We start from the raw sequence: 17,329 nt of genomic DNA, 5'->3' as shown, positions 1-17,329 counted from the left end.
GTCTGCTTTGCGTGCCTCTCACTCGCAGTCTTCTTACACTTCGTAGTTGCCCCCTTTGATGGAACGCCGAGGACAATTCACGCTAACCGACGCGGTTTTCGAAGTTACCCTCTCAAGCGGCCTGGTAGATGCTCCCATTGCACAATACTTCAGTGTGCCAGAGTGCAGAGCGCAAAACAAGCTGAGTGTTCCGCTCTCTTACCAAGGTATATATTCCCGCTTCACCATACGGCTCTCCATTTTGTGAGAGGCGCTGCCCCTAGGTATCATGCGCATTTTCGTAAAAGTGATGTTGAAGCTTTTGTGGCTTATTACTACTGGATTTTTATACCTAGTCGCTTGTCAGCCCTGGTGGATACGACAGCTATTTTAGCACACTGCTCGTTGTAACTGGTGGCTGCTTATGCATCGGCTGCGTAAGGTTTACGCTTCTTCTTATATTTGGTACGGGTATGTGCACTTTAACCTGGAGGAGGAGGACGAATATCTTGACGAATAAAGGTGAACGAAAGGTGAAGTGTATGCGATGTTTTACGACTGTGTGCTAGCGAGTACGTGTGCCAGGAGAAATTAAGGAAAGATATAAATTAAAAGCCTATTGCTTTCTCCTTCAAAGCACGTAAGTAGCCGCCGTTCAAGTAGTTTTTGAGTAAAAACTGATTCTCTGGGTATTTGTCGGCATGTTAACACTTTCGCTACTACGAGTTACCCATCCCAACATGTGATCTATCGCTCGCGTACCCATGCGCGGACGAACCATCTGCATCCGGACAGACAGCTACACGCTCAGACATACCCGCGGCCGCTGCTGCAGCACTATACCTGCCATCTTGACAAGCACCATCGCCATCTTTAAGTTAGGAAACAAAGACACAAGGGCAATGAGAAAAATATTGGCAGATATCGCTTGAAAACCCAGGTAATTACCTTTGTATTCCAAAGGCAAGAAAAAGCAATCGGTCGCCAAGTGTGAGTGACATGCAGTTCAGACAAGATGTGTTGTTGGGATTCCTGTTTTATTGGTCACATTCAGAGAAGAGAAAATGCGCAGCAGTTGAATTCCTTTCTCTAAAAGCCCTGAAAAACAAGTCTCCACCTGTTGTTCTGCCATGCCATGTTACACACTCTTCCCCAAATTTGAGCTCCTATTGAACCCATTGGAAGTAAATGTCCTATGTGATATTTTCTTTGCAAGCATCAATTTTATTTTGCAATATCTATTACTTTTATTGTGTTTACAACTCCAATGAGGATCAAATAGCAATTTGCACCATGTACTAGCAGATTTCCCAATTTCGAGTTAACAAAAGGTTAAGAGAAAAAATTACCTCTAACTCCAGTTCTCGTATGGACGTAACATAGTCAGTATGGACGTAACATGAGAGTTTTAAAAAAGAACGATGTACCACGGCCAATGCTCTCAGCTCAGTACAGATCGGCTTTCGTCGCGGACGCTCTATATGGTCCGCGCTTGTGGATCTGGAGAGCAGAATCCGGCTCTCGCTACGCAGAAGGGAAGTTTCAGCTTTGGTGACCCTTGACGTAGCAAAGGCCTATGGCAGTGTAGAACATACTATATTACTTAACAGACTTGCCCAATTACATCCTCCAACCTACATTTATGCGTGGGCATCTGAATTTCTGAAGGACAGATACTTTTACTGCGCACAGGGAACCCTATGTTCTAATAGATATTATCAATCAAGAGGTGTGCCGAAACCATGAGTGCTATCCCCGCTGCTTTTTAATATTTTGCTCAGTGACATCCCTATTCATCCAGATATAGCAGTTTTTGTGTATGCAGATGGCATAGCTTTCTTGGCCTCAGCCAGGTATATCCATTCCCATTACCTGATTCTGCAGGGATATTTGGATGCTCTTGAGCATGGTTGCACTGTATAAATTTATCCCTTAATGCTATCAAATGCGGCGTACTGGTATTTCCTCTAGACACGCCTTTGCATATTTCAATAGTCCATCGCTCTAACCGGATTCCAGAAGTGGAATCCGTTAAATATCTATGTGTTACTTATTACCCAACATTAGACTGGAGCCCACATATAAAGAACAATGTGTTTAAAGGAGAACACGCTCTAGGGCTGCTGACAATAATCGCCAATAAAAAGTTTGGGATGCACCGCGACACATACTTGTTACTATACAAGGCCTATGTAAGACCTATACTTGAATTAAGTTGCATTCTGTTCTCTGTTAGCGCAAACTGAAAGATTCAATCCTTAATCTTAATGGAAAGGCACGCTGTACGTCTCCGCCTTGGTCTCCCAAAATTAGTTTCAAACGCCCTACTTTATCTGGAAGCCCGCATCCCTGAGCTAAATTCCCACTTTCAAAGACTCACGGTGCGAACTTTCCTCAGGTCGTTGTACCCGGTGACTGATGTCAGTACTCCTATTTTTGTGTCTCAGCAGGTCTTATTCTTTTCTCATCATTGGCCACGGCATCACATGTCACAAATTACGTTAACGCAGAATTTTTTTAACACTGATCGGTGTTGATCTCAGTTCTTTGCAGTGCGTTAATGACACGCCGGCAGCAGTGGAATCCCATTTTGACCACATCTTTCCCTTTCATGTGAAACACGTGCCCGCAAACATTGTAACCGGTTTTATTTCTGATCACATAGAGGAATACCCCCATGATACGGTGCTTTCTACCGATGCCTCCGTCATGCCAAAAGCTGCAGGATTTGGCATGGAGCTCCTCTGTCCGCATTCCAGATTATATTCCTATATTCTTTGCGGAATTTTTGGCTCTTCGAATGACCCTGCACGAAATTCCATGTCATGTGTCACACTTTGTCATCCTCGCTGATTGTTTGTCAGTTTAAGTCTCCCTTGAAACGTCGCAAAAATTTTTTTTGAGTCGTTTTCTGCGGTTTTTTGTCCCATGCACTTTGAAAGATGTCAGTTTTGTGTGGGTCTCTGTCCATGCATGTTTTTATTCAAAAAAGGTGGCTGATTTTTTAGCGAGGTTGGCTCTTAACGGGCCAGTGACACATCCCGTCCCAAATTTCAGTTTGCTGGCGATTTCCATGTTTCAGCGGTTCCAACACATATCAGCCAGGTTACGCGATCCCTTCCTAAATACCACCGATTATCAGCACTTCGCACATGATTGGAACATCTGCTTGGAACGCCCCAGTTTTAATTTATATCTATGCAGATGTGGGTGGACACCGACAAACCTATGTGATTCTTTGCGGGGAAGATTCATCTGTAGGCCATTTTCCCCTCTACTGTCCAAAGTTCGCACTTCGAAGAAAGACTTACCTGGAGGTCACCCTCTCCAGGTTAGGGCTCCCCTTATCTCTGCGAGTGTTATTATGGTTCGGTGTGAGCGCCAAATGATTTCCATTGGGTTCAATTTGTGGGATTCTCCATGATTACATAACTGCAACTGGTAGGTTGATTTGCTATATCTTTTAATATTTCTGACTCTTCTTTTTTCACCAAAATACTGTTTGTTATTGTAATTTTAGTATTGTTCTTTCGTTTTCCACCAGTAAATTTTTCAAAATTTACACTTGGCGCTAATATTGTGTCGTAATCGCCTAGGGGAATTTCCTCGTTTTTGCCACTACAACTTGGCCAATCCCCCCATGTGGGTATCTGCCATGTTTAAGGAGGAAGACGAATGGTACCACGTTCAGAGGCAAGAAAAACGAAGCCGTCGTCTTTGCTCGCCCGCATGCATCTGCTCAACTTGGAAGAAGAAGAGCTTTCTCAATGGCAAGCTGCAAGGGTATGCACGGTAGAACTCCTGCCTTCAGTTCTGCGTAAGTGTACCTGATTTTTTTTTATCGAACTGGCGGCCGTTTTCGGTTCCCCTCGCTAGGCTGTCACTAAAACCTGCTGAGATGTGACACGTAGAAATAACTCTGGTTCCGCAAGGCACTCACTTAAGTTGCAAATGCAATTCATCGTGCCGAGTGTTTAATACACGTTTTTCTGGCGTGCTGTGCGAAACTTCAACGTGGACGTAGAAACAATGGACCAAAAGCAGCGCCGCGTTTGTCCCATTCATTTACGTTTGGGCTGCTCTCTCACGCAGTATGCTTGTATAACAGAAGGTTCATCAGCTGAGTTATAAAAATGCGCTTGCTTAAAACTTCTCCATTCGTAGGTGTCTCTCTGTTCGATCTGGCAGAAAATAAAAGCTTCGAGAGAGTTAGCTGCTGGGCTAGTTCGCGTAAAGTTTATGTAAAGCTTCGTGTTAAGTTATGCAATACGTTGTGGATAATATTAAAGTGCGAGTGTCAGGCTGTCGGTAGTGTGGTACATGGTAGAATCAAGCTGCGATTACATATCGACTACTGACATATTTTGACGGCGACTAATATATCATTTCAACCGCGCCTCTGCGCCGGTACGCTGCAATCACATTATGTGTAAAAGACAGTTATGCTTCTAGAACCAGAGGTGAAGAACATTGGCAATATTTTATGAAATGAAATATTTAATGGTGTCAGAATATTTTACGCCACTATCTCTGTTTTGAAGTCTCTGAAACGCTTATTGTGTCGAAAAAAATGGACCGAAACCAATAGCAAGAATCTTAGTAGGACCGCTATTGGGCTGCTAGATCTTTTCCTCAATGCTATTCATCTCTGACCCGGATAGTTGCGGCTTATTTATTATTATTTTTTTTGCGAAAACCACCGAGCGTTCTTGAAAACGTCGTCTCATTTTTTAGGTGTATACCTTCAATGGTGAAAAAGTCGCCGAACAAATTTAGCAACGGAGTCGTAGGAGCAGCTATCTGAGCATACGCATGGTTATAATTTTATTCAAATGTCCAAGTACACCAAGGCTGACCTTAGATATGTTAGCGAGCCACACCAGCCTTCGCTATAGCTAACGGCGCTTGTCGTCATTTTCTATCTTATGGGCAAATTAGGATGCCAGCTCAACTATCATTTCTTGGTTCATTCTGATCGGCCGGACAAAGGGCTCCGAGGCATCTTGAACGGCAGCTATTTTTTCTTAAACTGTTTGTCTTCATAAATTGCCGTCTTTGCTTCTGATGACCAGTGTCTTCGATGACTGCGTACATTGCTTGACTCTGCAGATTGCTTGCAAATGTTACCGCCCTTATATTATATAGGTTGTAGTTGGCAATCGTAGAGGTCTAAAACAATTTATTGGGAACAATTAGCAACTAAATAATGCTCCAAGAGCCCAATTTTTCACGGAATACTCCTGCTATGTTCTGTATTTTGTGATTTGTTATGCAGCGATTTGATTCGTTCCCATGATTCGTCATTATTGGCAACAGCCAGCTGTGACGTCACAGCTGGTACCTTGCGCACAATATCAGGCATGACCACTGGGATGAACGGGTGATGGAAGGGAGATTAATGCCGAATAGGTGCCCTACGTTAGGCGAAGTAATCTTGAGCGCAGTCATCCGATTATTGCAAATTTTATATAATGCAAGTATGTGTAACTGCAGAGCTAAGTAGTTGAAATAGACTGGAATTTATTAGGAAATGCCATGAAAGTATTCTCGACGCGTCACATCAATGCACGAGAGAAGCGCTGGGTTGTTGGCCAATACAGAACACATACTCCCATTTTACATGGTAGAGTTAAAGACCCCGCTGGTCAGAAAATTTGGATTGGCGTTGTCAGCGTCGGATTTGTGAGCGAAATATCAAAGGCATGACTGTGGCAGGTGGTTCACTGAGAGCAACCTAGGAGGCAGGTGGGCCACCTAGGAAACGTGACCTTGCGGCGTCATCACAACCTGCCTACCAGGTAGTGAGCAAACTACCCACCGTGGCAGGTGGCAGTAAAAGTATTGATGGGTCACTCGGCAAAAGCAACCTGGGCTACACAAGGCCCCTCGCTGGGAGCACCTCCCATCGTAGGGCAGTGGCGCATCGCTTAACCACTGCACCACTGCGCCAGGAGGGGTATGAGGACTTCCTGAAATCTTTCAATGTAAAGAAAAAAATGAGCATCTGCGTATATCAGAATTAACCCTTTACGCTATTGCGCCACACCCTTAAGGCGGAGGTGAAGTGTCCCCTCGAATTTGTGACTATACAAAACTTGCAATAACCGATATCAAAGAAGATAAATACAAGACGAAGAAAGGATTAACCAGATATATAGAAAAAAGCTCATTGCGACACGACGTCGGTCAACAGCGCGAAAAAGCGCAGATTCTTGATAGCTTACAAGTGGCAAAATTTCCACCGGAAGACGGGTTCTTTTCTCTTAACGGTTGTTGTACGGTTAAAAAAGCCTCTCCTGGGTGCACACAAGAATGAACCAAGAACAGGTCATTAGGCTGCAAGCGAGCGGGAAGATGGACTTCACTACATAATGTCGAACGTCTTAATTTCAATCTTACACTAGATTTACCGAGGAATCCAGCTTCGCGTATTTACGAATTTCCAACGCCGTTTTCGCAGTGAAATTGCGTGAAATTTGGCAGTTGTGCAGAGACCATACCTGCCCAATGGCCTTCTGCAATGAACCGATGTAATTAGGTGAACGGGTACGCCAGACTACCAGCTTCTATTCGGCTAGCTCTTATGGCTAATAGACCACCAGGGCAATCAGGTCAAAGCTGAAGCGCTTCACGGACTGCCCTAAATACTGAACCTAGATATTGTTTTTATGGTTCAGCAAGTAAAGAACGTTGAAATGTTGCCCCCGGAGTGTCAGGGCTTTAGGAAAGGCGGAAAGTTTTGGAACGGAGGAAAAAGTGAACAAGGAAAAGAATCTTCACATAGCGCGGCTTCAGATGATTGTGCACGACCTTCGTCCTGTCGTCGTCCTTACGCGCTCCCCCCCCCCCCCCCCCCTCATTCATATTAACCAACGCGCCACACTTTCTGCTTTAATCGATCGTGCGCGAAGACGTACCAGCACCTTCTGTACCTTGCCCTTGATTCCGGCACAAGTACGTCATCGCCCCGCCACAATACCACGCAGAGGAGCGGAGCGCAGTCACGCAGCGACTACATCGCCGCGTCTCGAGGCGACGGATTGCCAGGACGGGCACCAGCCTGCGCCGTTCATCGGAGGCAGCCAAACCATAGGTGGCGGCCGTGCTGCCCGAAGCTGTGGCCCCGCATTCAATCTGATGTTGCAGGGAGCTCTCATGTGCCTCGTGTCGGCAGCCACCAGTGGTCTTGTCACGTACTGCGCCCTTCACTTGCATAAGGTACGAGCTGCGTTGCCTGTGCCGTCTATTTAAAGGGCTCTGTACTCATCTATACTAAGCGTGTATTTGTGGTGTCCAGTCGGGGAATCGAACTTCCACTCCTCACTGATCTCGGAAACCTTTTTTTCAGACGTTTCTGACACGTTTCACCAATATTGAATTCGTTGGGACGTTAAACACGTGGAATGAAGACCCAGACCATTAAACTAGCGCCTTATCCATAAAAAAAATCGTCCCTGATTACAGCGAGGAATAAAAGGAATTAAACTTAAGTGGCAACCAGTCAGAACAGTCTCGTACTTACGCAACTCTACGGGGGGCTTCTTCATTTACTTGCACATCCTGTGTGGCGCTGCCCCGAATAGCAAAGGTTCGCGCGTTCCTCTAGAAGTTTTCAGCTTACCGATCTGCAGCTCTGTCTTTTTAATGCTTTTGCATTACTACTGTCGTCATTGCAAAACCTCTCCGTCTCGTGCTATGTGACGCCGGTAAGAGCAATGGGAAGAGAAGGAGGCGCGGCAGCCAAAAAGAGAAGTGGAGAGGGGGAAAGGCTGTTCGATGCGTAGTGGGGAGAAGGGTAAATGGGGTGGTAACAGCATCGGAGAGTGGAGAGGCCGAGAAGTGGAGTGGAGTAAGTGGAGAAGATGACAGTGACCCCGCAGCCGGGTTCCTAGGTTACACAAAGGATACACGGTGCAGAGACAGGTCGGCTGCACGACGTGCCCCATCTAAAGCATACTGTGCTGCATGATTCCCACTGATCTGATCATCTTCATTTTTTTTCAAGACATCGTCAGTTGCGCCGCAATCCATCAGAACCAACCGAACGCCGCCTGCAAGTATAACGCCGGAGATGGCAAGAGATGCTGCGGAGCCGATGGCAAGGCAAGCTGCGCCACAGGTGAGCTCTTAATGTTGTGATCCTGAAAAAAAACGCCAGCAACTTCCTACTCATATTAACGCGACAGCGTGAAGGAGCTCGTGTCGCAGAAAAGCCGGTGTCGTCGGCGTCGGTGTCTTTGGCCGTGAGCGAAAAATGGCGCATCTCGGTGGACACCTGAACCGCGCCGTAAGGGAAGGGATTTTAACGCGACAACATTAAGGATTGATTGAGTGATGGACCGATTGATCGATCGATCTATTCATTGATCGGTTGAATGATTTAGTTATTTTTATTTATCTATTTATTTATTTATTAATCGATCGATCGATTTTTCCTTCCCTTACGGCGCGATCCGGGTGTCCAGAGAGAAATGTGAGACAGAAGTCATTTCCTTTCCTCAAAAATTCTCTTACGGCCTGGTTCGGGTGTCCGCCGAGATATGTGAGACAGGCGTCCTTTTCTTAAATTTTCCAACGGGCCACGCGTCGCGTCGAACGGGTGATGGCGTTGCCTGTACTACTCGGCAACGCTGCCACACGCTGTCGCGTCTCATTCTTAAAGACGAAGCTTAAGAGTCCTCCAATTCTTGCTGCCAATAGGAAGGCACGGGGAAAGAAAGTAGTTGAAGTGCGCGCTCATTCCAACTTTCTCCAAGAAATCACGTAACGAAATCATGCAGCCTGAAAAGTGGACGGGAGAGTATTGTACGCCACATAAAAGCATTCGCCGCTTTTCTCCTTATCGAGAGTAACCTCCAAATTCACGAATGCGCCTCGACTCGATAATCCACCTCCACCCCCTCGAGAGGAGAAAAACAGATGCTGCTCCTTTCGAGGGTCGACAGGGAAACGAGAACGCTCCTCGCTATTGCCTCCGAGAAAGAGCTCCTCGAGCAACCCCCCTCCTCCACACCTCCATCGAGGAACCGTGGATGTCGCGTGGAGATCAGATTACCCTCACAAAAAATTTTGTATACACTCTATAGAATGTTCATAGACGGTCAATAAACTGCTTAGACTTCTTGACCCAGTTTTTAGGGAAACCCGGCAATAAGCTTTAAAACACGCTTTTCGAGGTATGACGACCGCTTCTGCTCACGCTGATGAACATCAGAAGATACGTGATTAATCTTAACTAGTAAGGTGGTTAACAAATCGATGATAAATAGCTTTTTTATCTCGGAATCACAGATCGGCAGCCGGCTGTTACTAACAGCCATATCAGGTTTAAGAATTTAGAAAACGCCATTGACCTCGGCGCTGTGGTTCAGCAAATTTCGGCTATCTTGATTGATTTTAAAACATTTATTCGCAAAATTTGGCCATCTTGCACAAAAACAAAAAAAAAAAACCGCGCGTGAAACAACGCCCTCATGTGGATGTCACTCCATGGACTAAGTGTCACGTGACGTTCTCTCTCCCGCCGGTGCGGCGGTGCTCACCTCTGCTGGGTACTCGAGGACATATGTGACAGAGATAGTCACTTGGCCTTAGCGCCGTGCATAGGCGTGCGCTGGAGGGCATTGCTTTGCGCGCGGGCTTTTCGAAAGTGCTCGTCTTTTTATCATGAGCTGGCCAAAATTTGTTCAGTCACAGCGCCAAGGGTAATAGCCGTTTCGTTATGACCATTATTAACAGCCAGCCACAAATCTCTGTTTGCAACCAGTCAAATAACTGTAATAGTTATGAAAGCTATTTGTCACAAATTAGTTAACAAGCTTACCAATTAACATTATTCACCTGTTTTGTGATGTCCGTCAAGATTGGTATTATTCTGCCACAGAATCCATCTTTGCACCTCAAGATGCCTATTTTTAAAATTTAGTGGCTGGCTTCTCAGGAACAACTTCTGTATACAAATCCTATACACCAGTCTATAGAAAACCTAATCATTTGTAGCCACACAAGTTTAGGTAACTTTTGTCTACGTATACAAGTTTAGGGTTCTAGTAGACACAAGCCGGTAGACTATCTATAGATATTCTATAGATTTATGGCCTTTATGGCAGGTTATTGTCGGCAGACAATCTACGACCTCTGTCTACACTACCTTCAATAGAAGGATTGTCTATAGACACTGTCTCGTCCACTCACGTTGCCTACGCGCGTGATTTATAATGGATGCCTGCCTTGGCTACCCTGTTCCTTGAAAAGCAATCCTCATCGCTTTGATAAATACGGATGACCAATTCAAATTTTTTTCAATAACCTTAAAATAAAGACAGTTTCTCTGGAGCACTCCTTTTGATTTTAAGACCTACTGTAAAAATTGATCTCTGTAGGGCATTAATTTTACATTACAAGATAAGTCTGAATAATTGTGTCATGTTTCAGCACTGATACAGTGCGAACTGTAAAAAAAATGCACTGCCACATAACGCACAATCACAGCTCTCAGCACAAGCACGCCAACAGAATGCTATTGCAACGTTTGTTCTTATACCCGCTATTAAACAAGCGCCTTCAAAACTAGGCTGCATGAAACCTGGTACACCGATACTCAGACGGGCACAAACCGGGCAAAACCTATCCCGGCAGACCGGGAACCATTTCACTAGAGTTCTGCGCCTACAACTTTAATCAAAAGGAAGGCGAAGCATTGGTGTACGTAACAGCCAGCTGTTAAATACAAACACGGATGCAACTCCCCGCATACCACGCACAGTATACAGAGATGGTGGAGCGGTGCACCTCCGGCTGCATGTACTCCTTTTTAAGCCCAGATATGAGCATAATACAGCATGCGCATTACCCCATGATGAAATACGTCTGAAATTCACTTAGTTTATCCTTTAAAGGTAGCCCAAGACACGCGGGTAAATTGGTGTCTTTTGCATGCATCGAACCTTACCAAGGGCTGATGGAAAAGTGAAATAAAGCAACGATGCAGCTAAAAAAAAATTGGAGGACGCTTAAGCTTATCCTTTAAGAGTGGAACGCCATCGCCCATTCGGCGCGACGCCTTGCCCGTTGGAAACACCTTTGAATGCATTTTTCATTTTTCATTTGTTTCAATTAGTTAAGTGATTAGTTCCACGGTCTAAATTTTTTTAATTACCATCATCAAGCATTGGCTTATCATTTAATTTCTCTCCCCACTGCCCTCTGTGTTGGTTTTCATGCGGTTGAGGTTAAATAAAAAGAAATAAACTAAAAAGCTACACATTTATGCCATAGGTCTTTTCTTGCGAGTGTTCTATTACACAAAAGAGCGCAGTATAACACATGCTTTCCGGCCCCCCCCCCCAAAAAAAACACAAGAAACTGTCACTATTCGGCACAAAGCAAATTTTTGTTCGGTTAGAATAGGAGAGGATGAAAGAAAAAGTGAAACAAACCACAACGTTCCAGGATGCCCAGTTGATGAGACATCGGCCTGCCTTGTGCCCCTAATTTTCGTGAGACAGTCTAATGTCCCCAAAGTCATCAATGTCGTAGAGCAGTGCTCATGAGGCGCCGCTTGAGGCCCTTCCGCAGCAGCAGTGGTAGCAGCTGTCATACTTTCGGACTGGTCGAAGCCGGCCGTAAAGGAAGGCTTTCCGCATTGGCGCCGATTGCGCCGTTTCATCCCTCTCTTCTCTACGCGCATAACTGGCAGTGTGCCTTGCCCTGACCGTTGTATTCATTTTAGGCGAGAAACTCTTATACCCCCCCCCCCCCCACCAAGAAAAAAAAACATCATTTCTCGGCCAATTGCAACAATTTCCTGAAAGCTCGTCAAGATTAGTTTTTTTTCTTTTGCACCTAATTTTAAATCTTAAAACAGCGCAGAGGATGCGGTCCCTGACAGGAGGGAACACACGCGGCGCTGTGCACCTCTATTCTTGTAAATCTAAATTTACGCAGAAAACTCCCTTGAAAAGTAGAAATTTTGCGAATCGATCATCACTGACCAGAAGGATAAGGAAGCATTGAATTGGGCATTCGCCGTGACGGCTCAGCGTGCAGGCGGCATTGATGCATTCGCAATGGTGAGGAGCAAGAATCTGTCTCTCCTGACAGAGGCCCATCGCTATAGGTTGTGCAAGCGGCGGCGACAAAGAGCAAGCAATCGCGCAGTCGGAGGCGGAGAGGAAGAGAAAGCGAGTGAGACAGAGATGCGAGCTCATGCATGTGACCTAATAATGTTACCCGGGGACCTTGTTTTTCTCTGGGAACGGTTTGAAAGCTGCTATTTGTGCGAAATGGCTCTCAGTGCAATGTGAAACCAAGGGTCTGATGTGTTTCCACTAACACAGGACACAACAAGGCAAGTTATCGTCGTATTTTAGAAACAGGTCTAGGTACTAAAAGATCGCATTTACGTTGCTGCTACACTCTACAAACACATCAAGTTCATAGATAATTAAAAAAATGTACATTGATCTCTACATATAAGGAAGCGCTTATTTTTGTCTCTACTCATTGTTCAGCCCAGAAGGCCATTGACATGAGGACAAATGTAGACGAGCAAGGGTACGCAGGTGCTCCACTCCACGGATCCATGGTTGCACGAGTGGCCGGAGCCGGATCTGTACCGGTGGACGCCAACGTGCGAGACCTCCGCGTGCCAGGCTCAAAGCAGGTGGCTGCTCTCCATGATGAGCAACCAGGTGGACCCTTGCTGGGAGACCAACGCGTTTGTCTGCACCCGCTCCGCTCTGCCCAGCGTGCAGCTTGCCAGGGTCATGCAGGTAGGTAGTGTTTAGTCAGGCATGCCACAGCCACTCGCCGCTCCCCAAGGTCACTTGAAAGTTGATTGCTGTATGCCTCTAGACCCATTGGGAGTGCGGTAATACCGCATTAGTTTTTAATTCCTATTGTTTCGTTTCTTATAACACCAAAAATACACAAAATGTAAAATTCGTACAAACCTTGGCAGTCATTCATCTTCAATAAATGATATTGAATCATTCCTACGTTTTGTTGCTTCTAGGCGTGACATGGAGAAAAATGCTTCACTGATGACATCGAAAAATATTGGTTGAAATGTGGCTTTTAAGAAACCGAATTTAATAACCGCATAACCAGCCTTTCAGGGCACGCTTTAGGACGCAGGCTTAAAAAAAATTGACAACATTCTTCCAGGACAGGTCGTATGTAAAAAGGCGAAGCCATATTGAAATCGACGTATGCATACAGTAAGAGTATATTTGTTATTGTTTAGTGTTTATTTTAGAGAAACTGTACCGTTAATCATTTAAGTCGAAAATGATTTGGTATAGAACGGAATAAACGGTAGCATAGTTCTGGTGGCAACCGCACCAAAGTCATCGTGAGTCCTCTGCGGCATTTTACCCGATGGCGCTGGGGCATATTTATGCACCGCGGTTTCAGCAGCTGCTTTCAGTCTTTATAAGTTCGAAGCTAACCGTTGTAACTGTCCAGCAACTTTGAGAGCGTTCACCACCTGCACACCTCAGCCATACGGTGCACGGCTGTGTCGTTTTTATCGCAGGTTCTATTTTGCAATGTGATCTAATTTGGAATGAAACACTGCCGCAAAACTTCGTTATGTTTGTTACGGCATCAATGCAGTGAAAACCGAGATGCGCGCTATAGTATGAGCAGAGAGTAATGAGAAATTACGGCGATCATTAGGGTATGCATCGTTTCAGTTCTCTTTCTCTGATGTTATATCATATCTTAATAAATTTTTAACGGCGCAAGGGCAGCTTGTCCCAATAAAGCCGTCGCAGGTGCCTTTCTTTACCAGAGGTGAGGTTCAACGCTTTATTCTGCACTTATCTCGTTCTTTAGCGTGTGTACTCTACAGTTACACGAAAGATTTTGCAGGCTTACTGTTTTCACTCTAGACTATACGTGCGAAAATTGTTTCAAAAAGCATTAGCTATTGGCCAAACATTTACTTGTGTAAAGTAGACATATTATTGACATAAATGACGATTATGGTGAAAAAATCCCCTCATAGCTGCTTTCTTTCATGGCTTCAGATTGTGGCCGTCTTTGCTCCGTATTAAAAACCTCAATTCCCCATTTTCTTTATGAATCTTCAAGAGTGTAGTTTTTTTTCCTGTCTTGCACGTTACCAGCTATCCTTCGATTTAACGGTGCCAAGCCGTATCATGTTCACCCTGCTAACAGGACGATACATCGTTGTGCAGCGTTTTTGTCTGTGTGGATGCATTGTTTTATAGCTGCTGTACATTTTCTGAGCGTTCGCACTGGGGCAGGAATAAAAGCAGTTCGAGTTGCTTCCCAACGCATAATACACATATTTCGCTCTCAAGGGTAGCGGAGGGAATTATTTCAGCTACGCGTCCGATGGCCCTTCGGGAAACCAAATGACTTTCCTCCACTTATGTCCAGGCCGGGCACAAAGACGGTGACCACGGAGCGTCTGGCCACAGCAGGGCCAATCACGGCGTGGATCGAGATAAGCGAGCTCACAGGCAGCGTCGCCGTAGCGACGTTGACCTCCACGCTGCCTGCCACAGCTACGTGTCGAGTCCTGAGGAGGGCGTGGACACGGTGCGCCAGTTCGCGGCCCAGTTCAATCTCGACCTCGGTTCGATGAAAGACGACCTCAACGAAGATCCGCTGGATAGAGTGCTGAATCTTTCCCTCCACTTCGGCGTCCACTGCATCCTCAGGGCGCAACGCGATTTCGACATTGCCGACGAGCCGTCCTGGCCTTCAGTTCTTAGGGTGAGTACTGAAGCCTTCAGCGCTGACATGCTCCACGCATCGTCGTCGCGGTGCGGTCAGGCACATCTTTAGAATCGAAAATGTTGAGTGCTCTGAGGCACGCCTCAGTATAGGGCTTCTGATCTGAGTCATTTCGACTTATGTGGCGCTTTGACGTAGATCGATATCTCAGCGCAAGGACCCTTATGCCTTTAGTCTACATCAAAGTGCTGCTTTCTTGGCGTGTATCTTGGTGCGTAAATCTTGCTCCTTTACCGAGTGCAGTGGTTGCAACCACGCCGCGGTGAATGTGACGTCACTTTCCCCGCTTGACCGGCACATAGTGTTGGAGAGGAAGGGTTGGTTGGCGCCGTTGCTATAAACAGCGGCAGAACTTAACTGAATATGCGTGCTCATGCAATACCAGTGCAGTGTATCTTCACAAAAGTAGGTACTTTTTCGCCTTTGCTTCTTAGACATATCGCGGCTAGTTTGGTGAACCATAACAGCTTACTCGCGGAGTGCTCGCGGATCAGGTATGCGCAGCTATGGCGTTCTTCTCTCGAAGGCCGCAATCGGCACCGTCACCGCTCTTTTGCGCAGATACATCCCACCAAGCACCGCTGGCACCAAGAAACGACATGAGTTGTCACAGGCGTCCCAGAAGGCCTTAGAAATAAACCCATTTCACTTCACGCTCATGTCCAATTTGTGACGGCGATGCGAGAGAAATCACCTTCGTTTCTCGACTTCCTCACGCAGTTCTCCAGTCCAATTCATGCTCATAAGCCTCTGCTTTTTGCCCTGTGCCTCAACTCATATCCACGGATAATAGCCGACGGACGCATGAGGGCGCCAGCTACTAGTCACAATAGAACCTTGTGCACAAAAAAGACCAGCGTATGCAGGTGCTTCGTTTTCAGTAATGATGATAAAGATGAATTTTTATGGCGCAAGGGCAGCTTTGGCCAAGGATCGTCATGGCACAAGGTAGTTTTCATTGCACAAGGTCGGGTCAGAGACCCATTTTCCAAGAACTTCCCCCGAAAGAAGCCGTGCACCTGGCAGGGTACAGCTTGTACCCATTGTATCACCGGTGGGTACCCAGCGGCACTGGGGATCGAACCCCGCACCTACCGCATTCGAGGCGGATGCTAAAACCTCTACGCCACCGCTGCGGTACTCCGCTTTCAGTAAAAGCGCGTTTTCTGGTATATTGCAGTAATCTATAGATTAAGGTCATTATATTCAGTCGTAGTGCATATTTAACGCTAGAAAGTTGTCGAGCCGTGAACCAAAGACAGTGCAAATGTGTTATGGGCAGCCTGAGGTGAAGTTTACCATGTCGATCACAGCACCGTAACACACAGCCTAGCTAGACGAGCAAACAGTTTTTGGGTGCATCCATAGTATTTTTTCACGCCACCTGCCTGCACATGTGGGCTTGTAAAAGCAACATGTTGTAAAAGCAACATGTGGCGTGCGTCAGCTAACTGGACTACTTCGAGAGCATCTGTAGGCAAGAAACGTTATCAGCCAAACGCGCATTTCTAAACCTTGAGAATGGAGTCCCGCGTTTATTGCGACCTAGGCGGCTAACGGCAGCAGTTTTTAGGCGCGCAGTGAAACAGCTGCAGCGCCGCCTGAGCACTGCACATTGCCTATAGGCGAGATCTTTTTTTTTATTACAGATACCTCAAAGGCTCTTGGGTGAGGGCTGATGGCGGAACAGTGGTGCTCTCTGCTAATCGCTGCATTGAATTCTCAACTTTTTTCGAAAATTTCTTGAAAAGAGGGGAGGCGTGAAACTTTTGCATGGTTGTAACGGCAGCAAATACCGCAATTTAAGAAGTCTCGCAACCGACTGTAAGGAAAGGAAAGGTTCCCTGTCTAGAGAGAAAACTGTTGCGCAGTTTTTCACTTTTTCTTTTATATTCCGTTTGTGGCCGGGTTAATTTGCGCCTGGGTCTGGACGCCATCATCATGTTTAGCAAAAAATTTTCCTAATTGCACTGGTTATTCATAAAGTTTTCTCGTAATTCGTCCTGATTTTACTTTCCCTTTTGGAGAATTTTAAACCGAAAATTCTCTGAAGTGAATTTTTTTCGGAATGGAACACGAATGAGATGCACCACAATTTTGACCTTAGTTGGTGCCTTCAGCGTGTCATAATAGTTGGTTTGGCTCTCCCCCTCCACCTTAAAAAAAATTCTGCCGACCAAAGACGCGAAATCCTGTACCAACGTTAAATGAGACTGCTTGTGCGACATGCATTCCAGCCTTCGTTCGCACCTTGGGCCGACCGCAGAAAGGTCCCGGTTTGCGCAGGGTACCAAGATCAACCGGAAACGCACGGTAAAATCTGCTTTACTTAGACTACCTAGGCTTCGCTAGTCTAGGTAAAGCCGATTTTGCCGTGCGTTGCCGGTTGGTCTTCAAGTGAGCCAGAGGTCAAGTGCGGTTATAGGCCTTACCATATGTTCCACCATGGTGTCGCACCGCTTCACCCGTGACCTTTCTATTCGCCGGCAGAAGGCGGTAGAATAGTCGCGTGACAATCACGTGATGTCGCGCGATGGAAACTGCCGCTGTGACGTCAGTCTGGGGGAATATATAGGGTGCA

The 17,329-nt window shown here is 46.0% G+C and overlaps 1 protein-coding gene across 1 annotated transcript in view; it reads left to right on the top strand.

Moving 5' to 3' along the window:
- Positions 1-12,659: 12,659 nt before the first annotated feature.
- LOC144124018 (uncharacterized) overlaps positions 12,660-17,329 on the top strand; it is a 42,189-nt gene continuing 37,519 nt past the window's right edge. The window contains exons 1-2 of the mRNA XM_077656698.1: positions 12,660-12,752; positions 14,389-14,727. Of these exons, the coding sequence (XP_077512824.1) occupies positions 12,660-12,752; positions 14,389-14,727 (432 nt within the window). The remainder of the gene's footprint in view (positions 12,753-14,388; positions 14,728-17,329) is intronic.

The sequence above is a fragment of the Amblyomma americanum genome, chromosome 3 (assembly GCF_052857255.1).
Source record: "Amblyomma americanum isolate KBUSLIRL-KWMA chromosome 3, ASM5285725v1, whole genome shotgun sequence".
NCBI lineage: Eukaryota > Metazoa > Arthropoda > Arachnida > Ixodida > Ixodidae > Amblyomma > Amblyomma americanum.
Note: the sequence above shows the minus strand (reverse complement) of the source record. Positions and strands in the feature narration are given on the sequence as shown.